This window comes from Mus caroli, unplaced genomic scaffold, assembly GCF_900094665.2.
Source record: "Mus caroli unplaced genomic scaffold, CAROLI_EIJ_v1.1 scaffold_22507_1, whole genome shotgun sequence".
Lineage (NCBI taxonomy): Eukaryota > Metazoa > Chordata > Mammalia > Rodentia > Muridae > Mus > Mus caroli.
This window is the reverse complement of record NW_018389097.1, coordinates 1-1,804: the sequence shown is the minus strand read 5'-3', so window position 1 is coordinate 1,804 and position 1,804 is coordinate 1. Positions and strand designations below refer to the sequence as shown.

Sequence of the window (1,804 nt, the reverse complement as noted above, 5' to 3'; positions counted from 1 at the left end):
CTAGGTGCTACTCAGCCAATAGGAACACCTTCTTTGCCAGGTGGTGGTGGCCCACTCCTTTAATCCCAGCACTTGGGAGGCAGAGGCAGGCAGACTTCCGAGTTCAAGGCCAGCCTGGTATACAAAGTGAGTTCCACGACAGCCAGGGTTATACAGAGAAACCCTGTCTCAAAAAACAAAACAAAACAAAACAAAACAAAACAAAACAAAACAAAACAAAACAAAACAAAACAAAACAAAAAAGTAAGGAATACCTCCTTCGAGGAAGAAAATGGAACACACACAGCATGATGGCATAATCCTTTCTCTTTACCACAGGTGCTGTTCTTCATGATGCGTTGGCCTGAGCCCATTATCCATTGGCTCCCACAACCCAGTACTGTGCCTGAGTATGTCTCAGAATCCATCGACTGGGACTCTCTGCCTCAAGAACTCCCCAACCTGACCAGCCTTCTATATTGGCCTCCAACTGGTGAAGACAGGGATGATTTTTTGGCCTCTACCAGCCCCAGAACCACCACATACTGCTTGAAGGGTTCAGCCCACACCACCTTTACTCTGGGAAGTAACCTAGAAGCCATCCTTGTGGCTAGGGATCACCGAGGAAGAGCTAAAGTTCANGGTGGAGATCTGTTTCGGGCACAGCTGCTGGGCCCAGAATTGAGAGCAGGAGTCCCAGGGGAGGTGAAGGATCTNGAGAATGGCACTTACCTCTTGTCCTTCCCCCTGCTCTGGGCTGGACGGGCCCAGGTGCAAGTGCGGCTGATCCACTCCAGTGAGGCAGTTAGGGTCCTGCAAAGAGTCTGGAGAGAAAAACGAGCCACTGTTGATTTTAGAGGGTATTTCCGAGGAACAGATGGCNCTCTAGAGACTGTCATCTGTAACGTGGACCCCCAGTCAACTGGAGCCAAAGGGCCTACCTGCCAGTACAAGGATGTGGTTTCTGGGGAGAGCTGGTTCTGTGCTCAACCNTCTACTTTGCCCTGCAATGCTTTAGTGGGTCACTCAAGTGGAAGTTATCTGAAGGTGACCACGTCACATGATGAAGCCCTGCTTGCTGGGTAAGAAATCTAGAATCTTGAACAAGTCCCAATTTTAACCATAGGCATGTGGAGGTGAGAAGACAACTAGAGGAAGTTAGTTCTCTNCTTCCACCATGTGGGACCCAGGTATCAACTCAGTCTATTGGGCTTGGCAGCAAGAACATGGTTTTCATCATCTTCATCATCATTACCATCATCATCTTCTTCATCATCACCGACATCATCATCCCTATCATTTAGAGATTCCTACACCTGGAGTGAACTTGAGTTTCTTGTGTGGTTGAGAGTGATCTTTTTTATTAGATATTTTCTTCATTTACATTTCAAATGCTATCCCAAAAGTCCCCTATACCCTCCCCCAGCCCTGCTCCCCTACCCACCCACTCCCACTNCTTGGCCCTGGTGTTCCCCTGTACTGTGGCATATAAAGTTTGCAAGACCAAGGGGCTTCTCTTCCCACCTTTTAATGAAGGCAGAAAAGTTAAGANTTCAAGGACTCCTTGGCCTGGGGTGAATGAGCATAAAACCCTGTGTCAAAAAAGCAGGGGTGGGGTGGGAAGGCANGGGTTGGAGGAGGGTATTATATTCCCTAGTGACCGTTTGTGTAAGAACAATGACAAAATTTATTATTTTTTTCTAGACTTTAGTGGCAGGAAAATTTGATTTTCTTATGTGATATGGAGCTCTGTTTCTTATAAAAGAGAACTATGTGACTCTTCTATTATCTTAACTATTAGTGAACTGATAACACCTTTTTTTTT

General features: G+C 46.5%; 1 protein-coding gene across 1 annotated transcript; it reads left to right on the top strand.

The window, feature by feature from the left end:
• Positions 1-318: 318 nt before the first annotated feature.
• Positions 319-1,065, top strand: LOC110287939 (NXPE family member 3-like; the record flags this gene model as incomplete). The annotated part of the gene is made up of 1 exon (XM_021154426.2): positions 319-1,065. A coding segment is annotated over one exon (747 nt), but the record flags the coding sequence as incomplete, so codon positions are not given.
• Positions 1,066-1,804: the final 739 nt, after the last annotated feature.